This window comes from Falco naumanni, chromosome 1 (assembly GCF_017639655.2).
Source record: "Falco naumanni isolate bFalNau1 chromosome 1, bFalNau1.pat, whole genome shotgun sequence".
NCBI lineage: Eukaryota > Metazoa > Chordata > Aves > Falconiformes > Falconidae > Falco > Falco naumanni.
Genome location: NC_054054.1, coordinates 75,692,398 through 75,714,334, shown reverse-complemented (window position 1 = coordinate 75,714,334; position 21,937 = coordinate 75,692,398). Strand labels below are relative to the sequence as shown.

The 21,937-nt window shown below is 46.5% G+C and overlaps 1 protein-coding gene across 6 annotated transcripts in view; it reads left to right on the top strand.

The window, feature by feature from the left end:
• The first annotated feature begins 2,994 nt into the window (after positions 1-2,994).
• The window catches only part of LOC121090846 (probable E3 ubiquitin-protein ligase HERC3), a 55,455-nt gene continuing 36,512 nt past the window's right edge, over positions 2,995-21,937 (top strand). For 2 of the 6 annotated variants that reach the window (XR_005828758.1, XM_040599628.1), the window contains exons 1-2: positions 5,459-6,554; positions 7,879-8,136. Coding sequence is in view for 5 of the 6 variants with exons in the window: in XM_040599628.1 (XP_040455562.1) it covers positions 7,911-8,136 (226 nt within the window). In the remaining variant the exon portion in view is untranslated. Of the gene's footprint in view, positions 3,040-3,111; positions 3,272-5,458; positions 6,555-7,878; positions 8,137-21,937 lie in introns of those variants that run through there. The other 4 variants (XM_040599602.1, XM_040599611.1, XM_040599638.1 and 1 more) reach the window with 4 other exon arrangements.

Sequence of the window (21,937 nt, the reverse complement as noted above, 5' to 3'; positions counted from 1 at the left end):
CTGTGCTGTGCAACTGCACAAAAGATGCATTCTGTTTGGATTTCAAAATAGCCCATTAGCGATTAAATGATAATAGGTTTATTTAGAGCCTAGAGGAATTTCCTTCTCATCATGTATGATGCAACATCACGTGGGAGATTAAAGCTCAGCGTAACTTTCAAGGCTATTTTTAATTTGTCCTCAAATAAGCCCCACTTTCATTAAAAAAAAAAAAAGACCTTCAGAGGGAGGAGAGTATTTTTTTCTGTATTACTGTTTTCTGAAATGAATTTGAGCACCAAGCTGTGTCTATATTTTCTCAAGCGATGCTCATTATAAAGTATGCAGGGGAATACAACACGAGTGAGTTTAAAAGGCTTTACACAGGCAGCAAAAGTATATTGAACCTGCAGCAGGAATTATTTTTAGACCATTTGCCTAATCTCAGCATCACCTGTAGAGAAGTGCAAGAGCCTGGCAGAGTAGCTGATGTAACCAGGGTGCATCTGGGGTGATCAGGACACCCCAGCAGCTTGTAAGCCATGGGAAATGAAGGAGTTAGCCTGGTGAAGTGTGTTAGGGGTGAGCTTCATGCTGGATTTGCTGCAGAGGACACCATGCAGAAATACTGCTTCCATAGGAGGTAGTGAGACCTTGCTTTGGCTGGCTAATCCCCAGCTGAGCCCCTCTGAAAAATAGTTCCTTAACATGGGAAGGGCCAAAAGAGAAAGAATACAGAAGAGTTTATTGCTTCCAGAGCAACACAGAGGCATCAGTGGCCCCATAGAAGGATTTTTCCCACCCACAACAGCTTTCTAGCCCAGATGCCTGGGGCATAGACTTGTGGCCTTTGTGGTGGTTTCCCTGCGGCGGCGTGCTCTGCGGCTAGCTTTCCTGCCCTCCTCAGGCTGCTATATTGGTGACAAGCTCTGACAACAAGCAGGACTGATTAGGCATAAAGCATCACTACCACCGCAGAGCCCCGTTAAAAGGTCTGTGCTGTGGCCCGTCGGAGCAGAAGGCTACCAACAGCACCTCGTGAAGGATGCCGGAGGAAAACACCAGCTGGAAGAGGGATCTCAAGGCAGGTGAAAGCTCCACCACAGAACACTAATGAGGAGTAACTTGTATTACCACAACGTGCAGGAGACCTCACCTCACCGACGCAGCCTGACCACCCATGGCGAGGAAGACCCACAAGGTTCTTAGGAAGAAATCCGCCGTGGCAGCAGCCCGCAGAGGGAGCTGTGCACAGCGGAGTGCGGACACACGGAACCGGCTTGTTTTGGTGTTACTTAGAATTTTATCCATTCATGAAGGAGCAGCCTCGGAAGCTCTCCGCGAAGCTGACATGTAGCCAGTTGGAAATTGATTTAAGCAAGAGACTCTTGGCTCCTTCGGGCGAATTGCAGGCTTTGCTCTCTCCTCTGCTTCTTTTTTTTTGCTTTATTGTCTGTACTGTCTCCTCCTTGATTACTCAGTCAGAGGAAACCCCAGTATAAGGGGAAACGCTGATTATTTTGCAAAGGCCTCCAGATGATGAAATAAATAAAAACAAAACAAAAACCAAACAAAGGACATTTTTTCCTCTGTGCTTTTAGTTATTCTAGAAGCTTCTTGTAGCACTGGTTAAGTAAAAGCTGTTATGTCACAGGTGTAATTTTACACTAGAGAGTAGCTCTTTTTAATGCTAAGCATGCAGGATCCATGCAAACACAGGTGAATTTTTATCTGATACGTGGCACATTGCATGCTGAGTATGTAAACACTGCAGACTGTCAGACTGTAGCGTAAGGGAGATGAATACTGTGGTCACCGGACTTGCTTTAGGGACCTCTTCCCCCAGCCCAAGCCCTTGCAAACATCTCTGTGTGGTTTGCTCAAATATTGGCTGTCATTTTGATGAGGTGAGTGGGATCCAGCTTGTGCATTGGTCTAGCAGCGTACAGAGTCTTCTTCTAAATGGATGGCATTAAGATCAGAAAATGAGTACTCGGGAGTTATGTAAGTGCTTGCTTATTGGTGTCTTTTTTTTTTTTTCTTCCCCCTCTTTCTCCCAAAGAGATTTATACTTTGACCGCAAATATTTTCCTAAGGTCAAAACTCTGTATAAAACGTGTGAGTTCACCAAATAAACAAGCCCACCAGGTGCCTAGAGGCCACCTAAAATTCAAGCTGAAAAAAAGGAGAGGGGAAAGGAACTGACTATTGTTATTAATAAGTGGCATTTCACTCTTAACAAAGCCACGAATGTCATTCCAAACTGTGGAGAGCAGGCTTGCCCTTGAGACCTTCGGTTAGAATAGCTTAAATCGTAGCTTATTTGCACAGGCTGAGCTTTGCCCATGGATTTCTGCTGCCCCAGCGCTGCACCGACGGGCTCACTGGCCTGGGCTTTGCGGTCACAGCCCTCGGCCGCGGTTTGCGGCCTGAGCGGGTTACCCGCAGGCTCGGCCCTGGCAGCCTCAGCCCGGGCGGCACAGCGGGACGGCGGGCGGCCACCAGGAGCTCCCGGCGCCAGGCAAAGGGGGTTCCCTGAGGAGACCTTCCTGGGGGTCCAGGCAGAAATAGCGACACAGCGTCCCCCAGGAATTGGCGCCCCGCTGCCCCAAGAAGCGGGCTGCAGTCACTGCCAGCCGCCAGCAGGCCGGGGGGTGCCCGGCTGGCTCCCGTCTCGCCGCTGCTTCCGCCAGGCTGCCGGGCCTGGCCCGCCCCGAGCCAGCCGCCCCAGCCTGGGGCTGCCCATCACGGTGCCGGGGACTGCCCGGGCGAAGCGTGCCCGGTAAAGCGCCGAGCGGCTGCGGGGGGGCCGCGAGGGCCGCAGCAGGCACCGGCACCGACACCGCCCGCCGGCGGGCACCCACCGGCTGACAGAGCGCCCCGCCCCGCTCTGCGCGGAGCGAGGCGGGGCAGGGCGTAGCGCCCGGCTCCGATTTGTGCTCGGGGTCCGGCCCCGCGCTTCCCATTGGCTGCCTGGCGCCGTCACTCCCGCCGGCGGCAGCGGCATCAGGGGGCTGGACTTCCTCGTTGCCGCGGCGGCAGCGGCGGGGCCGGTGGCAGGTGAGTGGAGGGGTGCGGGGCCGCGGCGCGGGGTCGCGGCGCGGGGTCGGCGGTAGCTGCTGCTTGCCTCAGGTGCCCTGCTGGCCGTCGGAGCCCCGCTGGCGTGGGCCTGAGCTCGGACCCGCCGCGCTAGGGCAGGGCTGGGCCTGGCCTCGCTCAGCGCGGCGACGGCCGGGGTAGGGAGAGCCCGGCTCCCCGGTGGGGCTGCTGCCGTCGTCCCCGTACCGAAGGGGTGTGTGTGGGGTGCGGCGCTAGGGGCGGCAGCGCGGGGGGGGCGCGGAGCGGTGCGGCGGCATGGCGGAGCCCCGCGGCCCACCCCCCGCTCGCCGCCTTCTCTAGCGCTGGACGCGCGTCCCCGGGCGGGGCCTCCCCGGGCCGGTGCGGGGCGCCGGGGGCTGCGGTGGGGCCTGCCCGGCGCGGCTGCCTGCGGGGGGTGACCGCGGCCGCCGCTGTCCGTCCCCGGGGGCGGGGGGTTGGTGGCACACGGGAAGCGCCGGCCTAGGCGGGGGGCGGCGGCGGGGAGCGCGGAAACCGAGAAGCCCGTGGCTGGGGTGGGAGCAGGGAGGTGCTCTTACGGGGTGGCAGGTGGGGGCGATGCGGGTCTCGTGTGACTTTATCTGTTGTGTTTTTTTTTTTTTTTTTTCTGCGGGGCCGCCTCTGGCTGTGAGGGCATGTGGTTATGCAATGGAAGGGCTTTGTTTCTGCCTTGGCTCCTGTGCCGTTACACCTTGAGTTTTCTTGCTTTACAGCCTGGTCTACACTGGACAGTGAGTTGGAGTAGGGTGAAGGCAAAAGGAAGAAGAAAGCGGGCTTGGAGGCTTAGTGGCAGAAAAGAAGCAGTAAACACCTTCGGTATTGGGCAATGCTGATAAAAGGAGCACATTTTCTTGCTGAAATCTCACAAACAGCAGGGAGGGAAAAAAACTTGTTTATTTGTACCTTGCCAGTTGGCAGGTCTCTTTGTTCAGAGAGCGTTCAGCCTTGAGTGTTGCTTGATGCAAACAAGGTTTTTATTTAACTTTCTCAGAAGGGGTGCAGTTGTGATCACAGCTATGGCTTTAGAATATGTTCGTACCATGGTGTGAAGAGTCTGTACGGTCGTGATAGCTATTGAAAACGAAAAAACCTCACAAAATAAAACACATCCTGTCATGATTTTGCATGCAGCATTATTATTTTGCCAAACCACCAGGGCTGTTCTGTCTCCAAGGGATATGTACTTATTATGTCAGCTGAGCCTTATTATGGCAGAGGGTGGATCTTCCACCCACAAGAGATTTCCTCAAAATACTCTCCAGTGTGGGGCTTTCCTATCTCTAGTTGTGCTGTGTACATCCTTCACTGTTTTGATGGTGAATTATTCCTGGAATGTCAGGGTTTGACGATGTTGGGTTATACCTTTACGTCTCCCTTTCCTCCTGTGTGGTTTTTTTTTTTTTTTTGTTCTGTATGGGGAGCATCTGCAAGTGATCAGCTTTGCTGCATTACATCTGTTCTTATCTCTAAAACATGAGTACCAAACTGGCTGTGTTGTGGTCTGTGAAGAACAGGAACATGTGATGTGGATGGGTACTGCAGCTCTTGCCCTTTTTGCAACCCAATTTTTAAAAGTGACTGGAAACTTTAATGCCCTAACTAATGCATTCAAAGAAAGACAACTTCCTTGAGAGCTTCTTCCTGAAGATAAAAACATTTTTAAGGTGTTTCAAGCTGAGCACTAGGAATAGTCACTTGTAAAATTTCAGATAAGTGAATATAAACCTTACCTATATTTTATATATGTGTGTGTATGTGCACATATGTCTGTGTTAGTGCCTGCCCACACGAGAGACTTTTTATGTAATTGTTTTGGTGTGAGGAGGGTATGCGGTTTGTAGGGGTAGCTTGCAGTGTGTAACATGCATTTTTATTTTTTCTGCTAATGTCAAAGAAGAGTAACTGCCTTAACCAGGTTAGAAATGGAGTGTGAAATTGTCATTTGAAGCCGTGTTTCGGGATACAGCTCCTACTTGAATGCATGATGTATTAAGGCTTGGAGCAGCTTTTCTGGGGGGAGGAAAAAACCAAACATTAAACGTTTGTGGCTTTAAAAATGTGCTATGTCTTCAAAATAAGTGAATTAAAAATGTGGTTCAGCAGGACACTGGGAAATATTTAGCTGTGCCTGTATGCTCAAATGGAAAGTGGCTATCTTGGCTTTTGCTCTTGAGTGCGAAGTGCTGCTGCTCTGTGCCCTTTGGAAGAGAGCTGCACAGGGATTTATCAGCAAAATGTTTGGCTGGTAGGGGGGGTGGCATTAAATGGAGATGGTTTAAAAAGCTAACCAAAAATCTGGTTTGGTTTTCTAAAGGGTCTGGCGTGCCTCGTCATCTGCTGTAGGGATTGGTAAACTTAAAAGCCAGATTTTCTGAAGCACCCTTAGCATGAATTGAGGGTTGGACTCCTCCGAAATAGCAGCCTAGTGTGCATGTGAATTACTGGGAGTTTGAACTTTTCCTGTTTTAAATAGCATCTTACCCAGAGGGAAAAACCACCTCTTACCAATTGTGTTGCATCCCCTCCCTGTTACAGCAACTTCTTGTGTGGAATGTGAACACAAGGAAAGTAATTAAAGTATTTTTAGCATTTTAAATGAAATTAGGGCTAGGAAATATGACTGTACTCTGTGGGGATTTGACTGTTCAGAAACCCTTTTAGAAAGAGATCCCAAATTAATATTTAGCTCATGTTGCACAATGTCATTGTGGTTCAAGTCATATGGTGGTGGAGTCTTTTCAGCTCAGAGGCAACATCCACTTATACTAGCAGGGAATATGATCTTTGGATCGTCAGGTTTGCTGCTATTGTGCTGCTTTTATCTTTGTATCGAGGTAGTTCCCCAGGCTGAGAGAAATGGCAGTCCTACATTTCTGCTGTTTCTGATGTCAGTTTTGAAATAATTCCCTCCCTTAGTGTTGCCACCTTCAGGGTGTTGCTTCTGCTGTTTGGTGGGTTTTTTTTTTTGAGACGGAACATGAAGTTGTCTATAAATATAGCAGTTGTGTCATTTAAGGCACATGCATGCACTTCCAATTTTACTGTGTCCCACAGCATTCCTATTCTTAGTGTAGGAAATAGTGTAGCCAGCATAGAGGGCATCTTCTGTCAGGCTTTTGTGCTGAGGGGCAACTAAGTACAGAGTATACACAATGACAAATTTAACTAGACGGAGCCTTGTAACCTCCTGCTTTTTCCTGTGGGTGCTCTGGAGCTTGCAAGTGATAAGCACACGTGTAGGTGGGAACTGAATTATGCTATAAAGGAATAAGGGCTGTTGGAGATCAATGGGATTCATAATGTGCTTTAAAGCCCCTAATAAGAGACCCTGGTAAACAGTTCGTGGTAGGAAATAGCACCACTGATGAAGTACAGCTGGAAAATCCAATCTTCTCCCTCCCCCATCCAGCTCAGTCTTGCCTCAGTGGAAGACACCACACCTGTCTGCGTGACCACAGCTGACGGGCAAGGATAGTGGGGTAAGAGATGAACACCCGTTGCTTAGGGCTTAGATTAGGAAAGGCTTTACTGCTAATACCTAGAGCTTGAATTAGCACCAGGCTTTGGAAACAAGCCAAATGCATGCATTTCCTACCTGCTCAGAGTGGGAGGAGTCGTCTTGTTTCTTTGAGGAATCTTTGGCACTTAAAGGGTTACCTTTTGCTTTTTAATCCTGTGCTAAGATAGTAAATGCTGCTGTGGTAAATTGCATTAGTTTGAAACTTGGCACAGGTTTGTTTGAGGAGACTTGATGTCTCAGGTCTTTCATTCTTTTATCTTCTTCCCTTTACAAAAAAAGCTTTAATTGGTTTCTGGTTCCAGCAAAGGAGTTCTCATTATCCTAATAATATGGTGTGTTTAACAAGTAACCCAAACCTATTGAGGTTAGGAGTGACAAGGGAGTGTTACTAACATTTTTCATGTGCTTCTTTTGGAAGAAGAGTGGTTTCCCTACCCCTCACTCTTCTGCGCTAGCATGCGGTTGTTGTTATCAAGTTCAGGCGGAGCAATTCCTTGGGCCTTTTATTGCTGTTTTTTTTTCTCTAACCATGTTACCCGCTCTCTGAAATCCCTGGCTTTCACTGAGCACAGTACAAAAGATGACACCTCACTGCTGACAGGTTGCATCAGTGTTATCTGCCCGTTACTGTTGGGGCCAAGCTGTCAGTGTGCTGCTGCATGTGAACTGCTGCTTCTGGGGATGTTCTTGCTGCGGTTTAGGGATGTGTGTGTACATGCACATATTTGGGATTGCGAGAACGTGTTCAGTTGAGCAAAATATTTCTTGATACGGATTTAACAGAAACAACAGTTCTGCATTGGGCAATACACCACAAATGCCTGTGTCAGTCTGTTCAGGACAGTATGATCACCTTTGAGATATAAAAAGTCTTTAAAAATTTTAACAATGGCCCCAAATGTGACACTAACTCTAAAAGTTCGCATTTAGACCTGTTAGTCTAAAAAGCAGTACAGTTGGTTTGGGGGGTTGATTGATTTTTGGATTTTGAAGTAGAGTGATTTTGCTGAAATAAAAGCTCGGGGCTGCTGGGTTTCAGAATGCTTCTAGTGCCTTACAGATGGAGATGGTCATGGCACCAAGGTGCTGACTCAGCACCTGAGCTGTTTTGATTCTTTGTATAATGAAATCCCGTTTTACTGGCAGTCTGCAAGCCTGACAGTCATGCAGGAAAGGCATTTTTTTGGTTGTTTCCACCTCCTAATCTGACCATTTTATCTCTGTAGATTCACTTGTTAAGAACTCACATAATTCACGCTCCTCCCCCTGTTTCTCTTGCCCAGGAAGGATACATGACTTGCTGAAAAGGGAGAAAATGCTATGCTGGGGTTACTCGTCTTTTGGACAGCCTGGGATAGGTAGCAACCTCCAGGTCATCATTCCTGAACCGCAGGTGTATGGATTCATTCATGACAGAAATGTCAAGGAGGTGGCATGCGGAGGAAACCACTCCGTGTTCCTGTTGGAAGATGGGGAAGTGTATACCTGTGGCTTGAACACCAAAGGCCAACTGGGGCATGACTGTGAAGGAAGTAAGCCAGGTAAGCCTGCTTTCTATATGTTTTTCAAACCATCTTGAGCCTGGTGGGACACAAGATTATGGAAGCTGCTTTGTGCTGATTGTTCTGGAGCTGAAATAGGTAACAGAGCTGAAAATCATGTGTAATAACACAGTGATGATGCTGAATAATATATTTGTTGGCTCTGGAAAGCCAAAGCTGAGCAGCATGGATCAGGAGGCAGGTCTGCTCAGTTTGTCTGGGAAATGCATCAAAACAGAGGCAAGTGCAGATGGTCTCTCAGGGCAGACTGTTATTTGGCATTATGTTGTAGTCTTATAAAAGGAAAGAGAGGGCTATGAGTCACATGTTTTCTGCTTTGCCTTTCCAATTGCACTGCATCATTATGCCAACTCTTGTTCAGTTATTGTTGGGGAATTTTGTCATTTACATTAAAGGGAAGAGATCTGTGTTGTGATTAGTTGTGGAGAACAAACCTGGGTTTTGGCCAAGGGGGTTTATGAGTTGTTTTCCCCTCTTGGAAATCTCTTGTCAACTAGTGCCTTCACGCTTTCTTAATCTAGAAGGTCATTGTAGCCTTGTGTTCTTCAGACTCAAATTGCATTCTCTTCATTGTGTTTCAATGGGCAGAACCTGTGTGTGCAGAACCACAGGCAGCTAATGCCTCCCCTTCTCAGGGTGGGGTGGTTTAATTGTGTATTGTTGAGAAACCCTAAAGCCTTTCTTATGGATGTTCTCTTGAATGTTGGCCTTCCAATTCACCTTCTTGGTTTTGGCATGTGGTAAAGGTACGGGTATTCTGTTTCCATAATACAATAAAAATCCCTCTGTGGATAATTGGAGCAATGAGACATCTTTCCTCAAACTGCAGGCTACCCTCTGCAGGGATTGGGGCTTTTGTAGTGTACACTGTTACTGCATGATAGAGCTATGGGATGGGTACAAAATAACCAGTTCCCCATGTAGCATGTGCAAACCTGACCTGACTGATTCCACTGCTCCTTTGTCCTGTCAGTGTGCCTTTTGGTTCTTTCTTTCAAAATGAGGTGGTACATGTTGGATGCTGTATGTCCATGGTGCTGGATTAGAGGAGCTGACCTTGAATCTGGCCTCCCGTGCTTTTCCTATAAATGTTTTCTAGGCAATTACTAAAGGAGGTTGGCATTCAGGAGTGCTTAAGTCCTCTCTGTGTGCAACCACTATTCATCTTCTGAGGACTTGTAAATTTAGGCTCTGGAATTAATGAGATGCTTGTAAAGGGAAGCCAAGCCTAGTGAATATTCCATCCAACCTGATGAGGATACTTCATCCTGCAAATAGCCTAACTAGCTGCATGACTCTAGTGCAGAGGCCCCAGAAATTCAGCTCTGAGTTCTGTAAAAAGATATGTATTGGGAGAAGCATCTTTGGGCTAGCCTGCTGTTTAGCTATGAAATAAAACAAGCATAAGATGATAATGAAAATGTGGGCTTCACAGTGAGTAGATGATCAGAACTGGAAATGGATCTCATGAATCCTGGATGCTGAAGTGTAGACCTCTAGCAGCTAGGCAACCCTGCCTTCAGCTAGGGCTATGGAAGAGGGACGGTCTGAGATTTGGAAATAGAAAGAAGTTATTTGGGTTTGATCTCAAGTGCCCTTCTCCTACCCCTTTAATTAAGGGACTGTCACTAAGATGTGACACCAACTCCCAGTTACCTTGCAAGTTTTGCATATTCTGAAAAAGGTTCTGCAGTGCTGCTCTCTAAGGACCCTGTGACCACCCTTGAGAAACCATATCTCTACCGTAAACATGGCCTTACTGGCCGTGCCTGCAGTGGGATTTCTGACTGGGACAGGTGGAAGGGATGTGCTGTAAAGCAAGGAACAGCTTCTTTTTTTTTAGCTCATGGTGAGCAGTCACAGAAGTCTTTACAATAACAGCAGTAAACTGGGGAGAGTCCTGTCCTAAGTGCTGCTTTGTGTGGGTCTGCTTTGGCTTGCAGCAATGGGAACTGAATTTTGTAGTTCTCCTTTGCAAGTAGGAATGAATAGAATCGAGCCCTCCTCTTTCACCCCACCTCCCCTGCACGGGATAAAGACAACCTTACACCTTCTGTGTAGAAAGGCATGTCAAAGATCATCTTTCTCATTTTGCATTAGTTGTGAACCTATGAATGAAGCCGTGTCTGATAAGAGGTGAAGAGGTATGTGTGGGGCATGGGCCCTGAGCTGTTGAAGGTGGTAGGGAGGAGGCTGTCGGGAGGTCTCTGAGGTAGAAAATGGAAGAAATGCCTGGAACTGGGAGTCTTGCAGCTGCATCTCTCCAGCCTCTGCTGGACAGGGCAGGGTGGGCTGTGGCCTCTTGGTTTTACTATCTTAGGCTTAATTCTGCCTAGCCTGTGTGGGCAGCTGGAGTGGCTAACCTCTGCCTGGCTCTGGAGGTGAGCTGCATCTCCTGCTGCAGGAGGCTGGGACGCAATACTGATTGCCCCCTCTGGGCAGCCCCTGGAGAGCCCCCTCTGGACTTCAGAAATGCTTGGCATGGCCTGAAGAGTGGCTTCGTTGTGTTGGCGAGTAACATCAAGACATGAAAATACGCAGGTCTTGGACCTTTTGAAGGCTGGGTGGCTTCAGAGGGGTGGACCTTCTGCCCCGGTCAGTACTCACAAGAGGAAGCTCCCTCTTACCTCTCTCACTTCTTCATGTGTGTGTCTGTACAGCTTATGCTGCCAGCATACTGAAAGCTCCAGTTAGTGTTTTCAGAATATATGATCACATTGTTTAATCGGTGATGGTTATTTCCCAGGATGGTGTCTGCTTGTGAATAAAATTCTAGGACTTGGTAATGCGCTGAACATGGATCTAACCCTGTTCTCCTTGCAAAGCTTGCAGGTTTTGCTAATGACTTCCAGTGGGAGAAGAGTTATTATATTTGCAGTGAGTGCTTTTGAAGACTTTGCATCCTTGTCTTCCCTTACTATGTCTTCCAAATAATTATTCTTTTCTTTTGTTCTACCTGTTTACACATACCTGTAGTAAGAGGATTCAGTTTTGCTTCTCATTCATGCTACTCACAATGTCAAACAGTGGCACAGAGTTTTTCCAGCAATTCCTGTTAGAGGAGCCCTTTAGAGGGCACTTTTTGAAATGAAGAAAATGTGTTAATTAAAAAGCTGTGTTTCCTGTCACATCAGCTGAGTATGTGGATGTAATGCCGAGACAGGGTAGCAGCTGGCAAAGTGGTTCTTGTGCCCCTCTGCTACAGGGAGCAGAAATTACTGGGGAAGTGTGCACCACTGAAAAGAATATGAGTCAATGGAGGTTTATTTTCTGGAAGTGCCCTTTCCTTAGATTTTACATTGTGGTGCTAAAATTAATGTTTAAGATGTCTAAGAAGCTTATCCTAACTAAAAGAACGTTCCTTTTGACTACAGGTTAATAGCCTGTGATTGTTTCCAGCTCTGTACTTCTGAGCTAGGGGTAATACTACTATGGGTTCCACCAAAAGCCATCTCCCCACACTGTCACACTACTTATAGTTTCATTCCTCCTTTGAATTGTGCTGCTTAGCAAGCTACTTGAGGAGCCCATCCTTCTCAGGGATGGGAACCTGGCTTTGTTAATATTGAAATGATTGTTCTTGCTCATCTCTCCTTTTTTTTTTTTTTATCTTTTGCCCTGAAACAGCCTGTAGTTCCTCTGCAGTCAATTGGCAGGGATGTGGAGGGGGAGATGCTGTCCCAGCATGTTCTCTCACCATGACCATGGTTTATAAAGCTTCTGTCTGACTTGTCCTCATTCTTATTTGTGTTGTTATGCACTTGGGGGCTTCGGTCTCTGACAATGCCTTACGAGAAGCAACGCTGCCACTTTAGTTGTGAAGTACTAAGCTCGCTGTTCTGCAAAATCTGCCCTAATTTCCTGAGCATCATCAGTTGTTAACATACATGATGTCTTAACGGGAAGTGATAATTTTGTACTGCAATCATTTTAGGAAACAAGACATTTATTCTCTGTAACTAAATTTCCACTTCAGCCCTGTAATTGCACTTGGTTTGATTTTTCTGCGGGTCTGACATGTCTTGAGTCCCTGTGATGATTTTTAGTTAAGTGTCTTATCTGAATGTGTGCGCATATGCTGGGGAACAAAAGACGGGCCCAAGTACCTAAGGTAAAGGCTCTTCTGGGGTTTGGGCTGATTTGTAGAGGAGTGTGAAACAGCTAACTGATAACCATTTGTAAAGCTTTAAAAACCTGATTGAGCCTGAGATGTGGAACTTGTTTTTTGGTCTAGAGAACTGTTCTCTGCAAGTCATTTGGACTTCATTTGACTTCTACTAGTGAGAACCTGGGCTTTTGGTAATTAGTGTCTCAGGTGAGTTACAGGAAAATGTTTGGTGCCAAATTTGTCTCAGACCTTTCTTCTGGTAACATACAGTTGACAAAACCATGTTGTGTTTTTAACCAGATTTCCTGTCTGGATGCAAATGTGTAGGGTAGCATTGCTTCTGTGTGCATTGTGGAATCTATCTGCTCATAGCTGCAGGGCTAGAAATATCATAGTTATGTTCAGTCTCCTTCAAAAAGCAGGAAAACCCCACCAAAACAAACAAACAGAAATGCCCCAAACACAAACCCACTAAAATCCCAATCTCCTGGATTTCTCTGAACTCAGTGTCCTTTCTTTTCAAACTTAGATCTTCTTGTCCTGAACTTCAGCGCAGGATTGCAGTGACCAGAGACCTCAATGCTCACTGCAGCATGCCTGTTAATCATAAACCCTGTAACAGCTGAGAATTCAGATGTGACACCTGCTTGGAAGGACAGTCTGTATCGATCTCCCTCTTGTAGCCTTTTCCTGTTGGGTGACAGGTCAGCCAGGAGGCCCTGGTTCCTCAGGAGGAGGAGAGGTGGCCAGGCTTCTGTTTGTCAGAACCAGCCGTGGAAGTGAGCAGGTTGCAGATGAGGAGGTATGGGTGCTTCATGGAATAGGTAAGGTTGAGAGCTGCTCACAGGTGGTGTGACAGTGGCAGGGGAATGGTTAGTTCTCCCTGCCTTCCTCCTCTTTGCATGAGGAGTGAAGGAATTTAAAAAAAAACTTGATCACCAGTAACTCCAGGAGGTTCCACTAAATGGGCTTTTCAGAGAGGATCTGGGACAGCTTTATGCAGTGGGCATGGAGCTGAGGCTCAGCGTGCAGCTATTGCAGCATTTCCCGGGTGCTGTCGTCTGGAACAGAGTCTTGCTTCACATTCATCACGTTCTGTCTACATTTCCAAAGCAGACCCGCGTGCCCTGAAAGATGTAGTAGAGGCCTGGCAGCACTGCTTGTAGGCATCGGTGCTGCCAAAGCCTGGGAGGCTGTGCCAGGGAATGAGCGTGCTGAGGGATCTGTGGGGCAGAGGCGCCCTTGCAGGGTCAGGCCTTCGGTGCTGGCCTGCAGCAGCTGACTTTAAACTAGAAAAATAATAAAGGAAGGATTAGGACATAATCTATGTTTAAGTGCCTATTGTGAATGTTATTTGTAAGCAGAGTCAGGTTATTAAGCTGGCCATCCTTTGCAGAGCTGGGTGTGTTAGTTTGTACTCATCCCTTCCCCTCCCTTGATGGCTCACAGGAGCTGACCAGGCTACTCGGGGTTGTGATGCCTTCGCCAGAAACTGCAGCAGCGTGGGCTCGTTAGGGGTGTCCATCTCTGCCCAACTGGAGCAACTCGGGCTTCAGGATGGTTTTAGGCCTCAAAAATCAGAAGGCTGGATTTAAAAATGACTTCCTATAGAAACAGTATGTATATAGTCGAATGAGAAATAGAATCAAAGGAAGGGCTTTCCCTCAGATAACACAACCCATGCATATTGAAGGTGAGTTGCTTGGCTGAGGGTTTGAATGTGCCATATATTCAGTGGGCTGTTTTAAAGTTGGTGTGGTCCAGATCATGAGAACTGACTTCTGCACCAATAGTCTCTGTGACCGCAGGATTAGGAGAGCCTGAACCAGAAGTCGTCTGTTGTCTTGTCAGTAAAGAAACTTCCTACAGTCATTTCGTGCTCAGATTATGTGTTCTCAAATGTAACTCTAAAGTGCTGTCTCTAAAATCACATGTATTATTACAATCATCAGATTTCTCTCTTGATTTTACTTTGAGGAGTGAAAACAAGAGTGAGCCCTGGGAAGAAAGATACTGGCTTTTTTTTTTTTTTAGAATCAGTACAGCCTATTTTACTGAGAACACGAGGGACCATTTTAATGTCCCTTGTCTCAAAAGGCAGAGCTGTAATAGGAATGACCAGCTTTTTGACTTTAATTGGGGATTTGTAGGGCAGTTTAGCAACCTAAACTTCCATTTATCTTGGTCACGTTTGTTATTCCTGTATTGTGTATAATTTGGAGGCTTTCTGAAGGTGCAACAGAAATGAAGGCTGTCTGCATGCCTGGCCTGGAAGGAGTGTGAAATGCTGGTGTTGGCGTGATGTGTGGCATTAGTGACTGTCGCCTCTCCTGCAGCCATACTGAAGCTGAAAGACAGGCTCAGGATAAAACAGATGGGTAGCTGTGTGTGTGGTGAGGTAAAGAGAGAGGGGAGGGAAGAAGCTGGGGGCGATAGATGCAAGTTTTTCCAAATGCCCCAACATTTTTGTGCTCAGTAGTTGTCTGTGCTTGGCAAAAGTAGTGACTTTATGAAGCTGAATGGAGAAGTAAAGCTGAGTGTCCTGGCTTCTGGGAGGCATTTCAGTAGTTTGGTGGCTGTTGATGCTGGAAGTTCATCGTTCTCGTTGTCAAGATATGTTATATGACAACCGTAGATGATGATATGCAGTTATTAAGGAGCTTTTCTGTAGCTGGGGGTTAATGAATGGAGATCTGAAATAAGAAATCTATCCCTACCAACACCAAAAACTCTGTTCTCATTCCCAATAAAGCAGCCCAGGTCCTTTTTCTCAGTAAGGATATTTTTTCCCTTGCCTTAATATCCAATGTTTCCTTTGCATGAAAACATGCAGGCATGTGTTTTGAGTTAATAAAGCCTGAGTTTGATAAAGGTGAATATAAAGCATTCTGTATCATTTGATCTCGAAGGCTCACAGAAGTGTTTAGGGTCTTCAGGATGAATGCCCCCTTTCCTGATTGAAAAGGGGTTGGCTTGTTTTTCAGTGTGTAATAATTATATGGAAAGACTGAGTTGGCTTTTGGCTCATGGTGCATGCTTGTTGCTTGCTCTCTTGTCTATAGATGTCAAATCTTTCAGAAGATGAATAACTATGTGATGATTTTAAGGCTGGCTCAGTCAACATTAAACAGCCTGATACTTCTCCATAAGCTGTGTTGGAAAGAAGAATTTGTCTCAAAGATCTTTGTGAAATTCTTTTTCTTCTCCAAAATAAAGTATTTGTGATGCTTAAGGCTGCTAGCTGTTCTGACAGCAGAGCTGTGAAGAAATGCTCACTCTTAACACCTGACCTGCCTTTTAAACAGCTCCCTGCATATATAAACTCACTGAAAAAGAATGTGTAGATGCTCATAGCTCCTCTTCTCAAAATGGTCTTCGGATCTTACAGTAGAGAAAATTAATAAACTCTTGTAAAAGTTTAATAGGACTGCATTAATTACCTCCCTTTCCCAGTCACCATGCTTCTTTGCAGTAATGTATTTTCAAGCAGTATTTGTGAACCTGAAGGGGATGTCATTGAAAGCAAGGGCAAGGGTACTGTACTGAGTCGGCACTGTGCAGGTGTGGCTTTTCAGGAATGTATGGCTTTGTCCTGCTCCCATGCAGATCATTGCAGGATTGAAATAAATGGGAACAGTGAGGAGCACACTGAGTGCTTTTGAAAATCACATGCTACAAGGCCTGGGGCTGCCAGCAGTGAGACTCTGCCAAGCACAGCTACCTAGAAAATGTAGCCTCCCTTCTGGAAGAGAATATAAAATGCCTGTGTGAAGGCTAAATGCTTACTGTTGAGCAGAACTGTGCCAATAATGTGAAAAGATAGCAAAATAGCACCTTCCAGAGGCAAAGGGTGAAGCCCCCCTTGTGACATGCTTGAAGTGTGTATAGTCTACAGCAATGTGCGCTGTCTTGCAGGGACTTGGAGGTGCTTCACTTGGAGCCGTCTGCTCAGACATGATCACCTGCTGCGGGAGGACAGGCATACAGCAGTGACCTGCAGGACTGAGCACAGCAAACTAATAGTGAAGTCTTGTCTTACCGACTGGGGCAGTGATTTGCTGCCTGGAGCAACTGACTGAGCCTCAAGGACAGGCTGTGGATGTTCCTTGGTCCTCAAGCCTTAAATCCATTGTGGTTTGCCAGCATGTATACTGGAAGGGGCTGTGTTAAGGCATCTGGGAAGGGAGCAATGCTGTGTGTGGGAGCACTGTAGGGGAGAAGCAAACAGATCTCTCATCCTTGCAGGGCTGGGAGGTGAAAGTGCTGTTTAAGTGGAGCTGCCAATTTTACTTTGCTCGCCTTTTTCTTCTGCATTTATAAAGTTGGCTCGATAGTTGCCACTGATAATTCTTCCAGGGGGCTGTGATGGACTGTAGTGAAGGACGTATTCTTCCTTTTCCATGTTCTGCTGCCCTTGCTTACCGCCACTGACCTTTGTTGCAGCTCTCCAGATTGCTGTGGCTTTGCCTGGGATTTCTCAGGCAGAAATACAGCTTCACACTGTATAGTACCAGCACACTGAATCCACTAGCTACATACCCATCTCCATAATTCCTCCTTGAACCTCTGAAGATCGTCCTCAGTACATCACCCTGAGATCTAGTGCATCGTGGCCACACTGGAGGAGTTGCCCTGGAGCCGTGACATTTGCCAGGATGTGCATGGTGGACCTTGGGTGGGCTCTGACTGTGGAGAAACATCCACAACTTCTGTGTTGCCAGTGGCCACGAGCCTGGCTGAGTGACCACCTCTGCAGCTCTCTGCAGTAACCTGAAGAGGAAAACGGGTGCTTTCTGGGTTTCCTGAACACACATTTTTCCTGTGTTTCTTTCACAAGTCTTGGTGCCTTCCCTCTTTGAAAGATCTTCCCTTACTTGTTTACCTCTAGGATCTGAAGGTGGATTCTTCGCTTTGCCAGCTGATGCTTGTCAGACTGAAGCCGCCTCTGCCTGGCCAGCCTCTCCCGGAGCCTTCTCTGGCTGGCTTCTGGCTGTGCCACTGTCAGTCTGCCTGTGGCCTCTCAGAGGCACTTGGAGAGGCTATGTCCCCTAGACAAAAGGCAGCAGTGTGGGGAAGTAAAAAGCTTTCCATGGCTATGTCCAGGGAAGCGGTTTGCTTTCTCAGGGTAGGTGTCTGCTTTCACAGTTGTGAGGGGGAGTAGCTGGCAAAGCGTATGTGAAGTGACACGCTGGGGTGTCACGGTGGCCTCTTGATTCTTGCTCTTACATTCCTGCCCTGATGTGACCACAGGCAGCTTTTATAAAGTGAAGGCAGCGTTAATAACTAAGCCAGCCTCTCTCTCTCAGATTTAAGCCTGTAAGTAGCCATGCTAAATAAATACGAGCAGTATAGTACTCGTTGTGCAGGGAAGCAGTCATCTTGATAAGCTTCATTACTGTCTGTGGATGAAAGGGGACTGCAGAATCATTGTGTCTATTATTTAGAGCTTCTCAGCCTTGACCTATGGACACTGTTCCCACCCCTGTGACCAGCAGTGTTCCTGGGAATGTCACCTGCTTTTTGTCCTTTACTGTCCCCTGCTCTGGTTTGTAAGTGAGTCTGTTTACATTTCCTACTTTAACCAAATTATCAGAGCCTTATCACCTTCAGTGCTGCTGTTGTCAGTCTGTGCGATCAGGCTGCTCTGCTTTACTGCTGCAAGTGTAGCAGCAGTTCATGAAAGTAAGACCTTGAGATTTGAGAGTTGGATGTGTAAAACCCAGTCTCTTCTGGGTATAGTAAACTTCCATTGTCAAAAGCTGGAGGAGGTTAAATCCTCATGCAGGCGTTTGCTTGCTCCATACTTCAAAGTTTTTGTCTTACACTAAAAGAAGCTTGAGAATAAGGTGGGCTGTGTAGTGGGGATGTGGTCTCCCCATAAGGTTTGTTTGAAACATTTGCAGAGCACAATGTTTCTCACACCCTCGTGTGCAGTAGTCTCACCTAGTCTGAAAGTAAGGCACGACAAGCATAGAATGTTTTCTTAGAGAGGCTTGGCAAGGAGGAGGAGGGTAGTGGTGGTGAAATTGTGGGGCTGGTGTTGGGCAGGGCGGTTCCAGCTGCCTACGTGTTGTGCGTGTGATATGCCTGGCCATGTCAGACACTGTGTGCAATCATGAAGGTGTGTTCCCGAAACTGTCCCGCAGCCCTCACCTCCTCACTGTGAGCCTTCCTCTGGTGTCACTGCTGACAAACCACAGCCCGCAGAGGTATGCGAGTGAAGCCACAGGAGCAGTTTTAGCTGGTTAGCTGGTTAGGTTAGATTAAGTTTTCAAGAGCACCCTGATAGCTTTGGAAAGTCTGTATCTTGCTGTATTTATAGAGTCTGATTTCTTCCTTCCTCCAGATATTGTCCATGGCAGCCATAAGCACAAGACACCCAGGTGGTAGGAGGTGAAAGTATCCAGAGGGAAAGCAGGGGCTCATTCCTGGGGTCTTTGAAGGTGAAAGGAAGAGACAAAAAGGCTCTGACAAACAGCATGATTTTCCCCTCCCCAGTTACCAGTTTGAGTGGCAGAATTACACTTCTACTGGGGATGATATTTCCCAGAAAAGCTGGTAAGCATGCTTGTGCTGCTAATACTGGTAAAAGCATTGAATAGGTAAGATGTTGAAGTTATGCTGACAAAATAAGGAGAAACCTTCATAAGGAGAGGGGGACATCTTGGGTGTGCTTCTCTTAGTGCACTTTGGATTGGGAGCGTTTCAGTTGCTGGACTTTTTCTCTTCTCCTGTTTCCAGTTTTATTAAAACAGACATGTTTTAATGCTCAGCTGGCTTCATTAGGACTGAAATCATGAAGCTCTTCATAGCCTAGAAATACAGCCAGGATGTCTGTGTGCAGAAACATCTCTGGTATGTGCTGGTGGATACTGGGGAGACTCTTTATGTTGTGAGGATATATCGAGCTGTAGCCCTATATATAGTACCAAATTTGCCTTTATACAATCCTGCTGAAGACCAAAGTCAGCTGAAGTTTCCTACTTAATGTATAATAATCTTGTCGGGGAGTTTGGTGATTCGCTGCTGCTTACTTGTGTTTTTGTACGGTGGTTTGATGAAATGCTGCTGACTGGTAAGTTTGGGCCGTAGTGTCTTTCTCATTTTCTCGTATTACTGGTTGAAGGCAGTAGCAGGTTCCCCATGGACTTTTTGGCTCTTGAATCAGACTTCCATAAGTGCTAATGCTGTTAGTGTCACCTTGTTAGATGGTTTAATGTGTTTGTGTAATTCATCTCCAAAAAAAAGAGAGAACTCTCCTCCTTTCCTCTAAGAATTAAGGCTTTTCACTACCAAGAGAACAGAAAGATGATATGGGTGAAGTTTAGGTTGTGGTTGGTGTCTGATTAAATATTTAGCTGCCTGTGCATTAAAACCTTGCATCTCACACTTCTGATACAGTGCTTGGGCATCCTTGATGTGGACTGTATTAACAAGCATGGCAATACAAAGAAATGTGGCTTGTCTGTCCTCTGATGTGCAAGCTGCTAGCATTTTAACCCAGAGGAATTTCTTGCCAACAGTTGTTTTTTTTTTTTCTCCCTTCCCTGTGTTTCTACTGCTATCTTTATTATCCGGACAGGCTAGCAAGATACATCTTAGAATCTGTGAGCACTTCCTTAGCAGACGGCAACAACCAAGATAAGCAAATGCTCGGTCACTTATTGTCAAGTGGGGGAGGCAATGAGGCACTCTGGCCGGGTGTCCAAGCAGTCTGAAAACACTTTATTTCTTTCAAGCCACAGCTTCTCTTCTGCGGTGAAGAAATCTAGATGTTGCTGCTGAAGGTGTAACCTCAGGGCTGATACCTTCTGTATGTTGTTTTCAGATGGTAGAAGCCATCTGGTGCTGTTTGTGTACATCCTGGTACACATATGGCTGAAGGATTCTGCCATGTCCTCTAGCAAAAGCCTGTCTTGCAAGCAGCTGGAAGCAATATGTAGAAAGGGTGTACCAGTTCTCTGATAAACTTACTAGGAGTAGGAAAGCTAATTAATCACTCATTGCCCGTGCATTCTAATTGGTGCAGTGTAACAGGGTGCTTTGCGCTTCCAGCAGTTGCAGATGGTGAAGAGCTTGCATAGCTTTCCAACACCGGGGGCAAAACATAAGCCCTGTCTTATAAATAGTGAAGCTATGGATTGAAAGTGGGCTTTTCAGGGGTCTTCATTCTTGGCCCAACTTTATTGCTGTTTGCAAACCTTCAAGCTAAATGCACTGGCTGTCAGAAAGCTTACACAAACATACAGCACCTGTCCTCAACTCTTGCCAGAGTGTCCCTGCAAACCAGACAGGCAAAAAATCACAAGAGCGCTCCTGGGATCCAGGCCTGTCACCATTCAGAGAAGGGCTTTCCTTCAAGGCATTTTTGCCTGGACTTCATTCTTTGGTCCAGAGTGTATTTTATGAAAAAAATCTAACAAGCTTAGGACCAAAAGAAGTCAAACCTTGATATGTCTAAGTTGAGATCTGTGAGTTAAATTGTGCAGAAGAGAAATGAAAACTGGAGCTCCACCAGATATGAAGAACTTGATAAATGACTTCTGAGCATTGGTGCTGTTCAGAGACAGCTGATGGCTTCAGAAGGAAAAGATTGGGTAGGTGTGTACTTCTTGGAACTTAGATTTTTTGGTTTTGAAAGCTGTATGACGTGTTGAAACACTGTATTGCATAACTCCTTCAACCCTTCCCTGTTGTTTTCAGGGTTTTGTTCTGCTTGGCATTGTATACAGTAGTACCTGTAAAGCTCCAATTGACTAGTTTTATTCATCAGTTACTGAAGACACAATACCGAGAATAAACTTCACCCTTTGTACCCTTCATTTTGGTGCAGTGATGCATCTTTTCTAAGGAATGATTAATGGTGTTGTGATGCTCTAGGAATTAAAACAAATGTATACCAACCAGTAAAACACCTCATTTTGATAAGAGGAAGGAAGGGGAGGTCAACAAAGCAATTATCAGATATTTTTGACAATACTATCCATGTTAGCAGGGAGATGGTATATTTGGTAGCTTGGCAAGCTTGACAGTGAACTGGAAGCCTTGTTGGACTGGCTGAGCAGTCTGTGCCCATAGGGCAAGGCTGGCTTTTTTCCATCTCTGGAAACAGATGTGTGTGAGCATGTAAAGCTTATTTCTGGTCTTTGTTTCTTCTTGACTTTGCAGGCAAGCTGTGATTGACAGGGTCTTGGGAATGTATTGTGGTGAGATGAGCCATGTGTGTATATTTCTAAAGGCAAAGATCTTCAGTTCCCAGACAGGCATGTTCTTGCTGTCTGTGGTCATCCAGGGAGTCCAGGTGAGCCTGGGTGGGAAGTGCAGTCGCTGAAGGCTTTCAGTGATGTAGGGAAGCCTTTCAAAACAAGTTGGTATTTCTTAGTCTCCTGGGATGGCACACAGAGCAAGGTCAGGCTTGTGTTGATAAATTAAACTTAAGATGAAGTTTGTGGGGACTGAAGCAACCGCTCTGTATTTCTAAACCCATTGGATGGCCACTCTGTCTCAGAGTGTGAAGCCCTCGCCACAGCCTCCTGATACCTCAGGGCACTTTTTCTCCAGTTGCAGTACTGCTGCGGTCAGTCCTCCCTCCACCAGCTGCTGATCTTTGCTCACTGAGTCTTCTGTCACCTCCCCAAGGTGCGCTGGCTCAGAGGCAGCTCACAATAGTCC